At 41.3% G+C, this 2,145-nt stretch overlaps 1 protein-coding gene across 1 annotated transcript; it reads right to left on the bottom strand.

The window, feature by feature from the left end:
- Window positions 1–590: 590 nt before the first annotated feature.
- Window positions 591–1,730, bottom strand: LOC119594336 (uncharacterized protein K02A2.6-like). The gene has a single exon (XM_037943394.1). It carries the CDS (start codon window positions 1,728–1,730, stop codon window positions 591–593), a length of 1,140 nt encoding a protein of 379 aa, XP_037799322.1.
- Between the last annotated feature and the right edge of the window lie 415 nt (window positions 1,731–2,145).

The following is a 2,145-nucleotide window of genomic DNA, read 5'->3' as shown; positions in this document are numbered from 1 at the left end:
CCCTCTCTTTCAAGAAACAAAAAAAGGGGGTTAGATTCTTATCATATATGAGATATAATGTTTGGTAGTTAGTTACAAAATATGTGAGAATCTGAAGTGTATCAAAAATATAGTTTGACATTCATTGAGCTTCTTAAGTTGGGTAACTGAGATTGCACCTGAGAATGCTTTGTAGTTTACAGACATGTAAAATGAGAATTAGCACCTTTTTCAGTTATTTTCAAAGAGAATCAGGTAGGAACATAGCACCTTGTTTTGAGAATCAGGTTAGTATACTGGCCATTATGATAGCACTTTCCTTAACACTACAAAGCATTTCACATACACACTATAGAGAACGGAACTGATTACAAGTTCAGTCTATTGGGCTTCTTGATGGTACGGCCATATCTTGTTCTTGTGCCTTCATAGGGTAATTCTTGTTCTTGAGGCACTACTTTTAGAGCTTTGCTCTCATGATCTTCATTGTTATTCATATTCACTTTTGTTCTTCCTGTTTCTTCTCAAGATACCTCCATTTTGTGTCTCCACTATGTAGGATCGAGGTTCTTGGGATTTCTCAATGACTGTGGCGGGTGTCCATCTTCCAGTTATGTGGTCTTGAACTCGAACAGCTTGGCCTGGTAGCAGTATCTGTTGGTCTTTTGCTCCTGGGTCATAATACTGCTTTTGTGTGTCTTGCTTCCTCTTGAAGTTCTCATAGACTTCTTGTTTCTGCCTTTCCTTTGTAGGCAGGTGAAGGGGTTGCTCCTCATCTTCCTCCCGTTTAGAAGTTCTGCTGGGCTTGGCAACTTGCTATCCAGTGGTGTGGTACATATAGTTAACAATGCCATATCCGGATCCTGGTTGCTTCTTTTTGCCTTATTGATGGTGTTTTTGACCGTCTGAACGGTCTTCTCGATGAATCCATTGGACTGAGGATAGTGGGGTGAGCTTGTTATATGTTCAAACTCCCAGTTCGAAGCAAACTTAACAAATTCTTCAGAGCTGTATTGACGTCCATTGTCACTATATACTCTTTCAGGGACTCCATACTCAGAAAACAAATTCTTCAATGCCTTGATCACAGCCGTGCTTGTAACGTGTATGGGCATTTTTCTGATAATTGGAAACTTTGAGTAGTAGTCAGCAACAATCAGGTAGTCATTTTCTCCATAATGGAAAAGATCTGTTCCAACATATTTCCATGGTTGTGTAGGAAGTTCATGCGGGATGAGGGTTTCCTTTGTTTGCGACCTTGACGTTTCTTGGCATGTGGGACACTGCTGAACTATCTCTTCAATGTCCTTGTTGATTGAAGTCCAGTACACGGAGTCTTTGGCTCGAAGTTGGCACTTTGTGATGCCTTGGTGCCCTTCGTGGATGCGGTCAAGCACAAGTTTTTGCATTGATGCTGGGATTATGACTCTGCTGCCTTTTATCACTAGCCCATCTTCAATAGATAACTCATCTCTGAAGGACCAGTATTGTTGTAACATCCTTGGTAGATCTTTCATTTTTTCTGGCCATCCTTGGATAATGACTTCTTTTAGTCCATGGAGTGTGCCGTCACTAGAGGTTTCCTGTCTAAGTTGGTCTAATTTTTCGTTGCTGAATGTAACAAAGTTGATATGCAGGTCTAGACCAATGTGTTGGTTGTCCGTTGATGGCAAACGTGACAGACCATCTGCTAATAAAAGATCTTTTCCTGACTTGTATCGGATTGTGACATCATAGTGCTGCAGCCTCATCAACATACCTGCAGCCTGGGCGGTGCTGCTGTCAGATTCTTTAGCTGAATCATTTCTAGCGGTTTATGGTCACTCTCCACTTGGAAGGCTTTGCCATATACATACATGTGAAATCTTTCACATCCAAACACCACTGCAAGTAGTTCTCTTTCTATATTGGCATAGCGTTGCTCTGTTTCAGACAGAGACTTGGATGCATACGCAATAGGCTTGTTGTCTTGTACTATTGCAGCACCAATGCCTTTTTGAGATGCATCTACTTGTATGACTGTTGGTTTATTTGGATTGAAATGTGCCAGTGTTGCATCTGTGCACAGAATATCCTTTATGTGTTCAAATGCCTTCTCGTGGGTCGGTGACCATGTAAAGTCTATTCCTTTTTTTAGGAGACTTCTAAGCGGCGCAGTTTCATCAG

The sequence above is a fragment of the Penaeus monodon genome, chromosome 33 (assembly GCF_015228065.2).
Source record: "Penaeus monodon isolate SGIC_2016 chromosome 33, NSTDA_Pmon_1, whole genome shotgun sequence".
Taxonomy (NCBI): Eukaryota; Metazoa; Arthropoda; class Malacostraca; order Decapoda; family Penaeidae; genus Penaeus; species Penaeus monodon.
Note: the sequence above shows the minus strand (reverse complement) of the source record. Positions and strands in the feature narration are given on the sequence as shown.

Excerpts from the sequence above, each read along its gene's own strand:
- LOC119594336 (XM_037943394.1), bottom strand. The coding sequence starts at position 1,730 with ATGAGGCTGCAGCACTATGATGTCACAATCCGATACAAGTCAGGAAAA.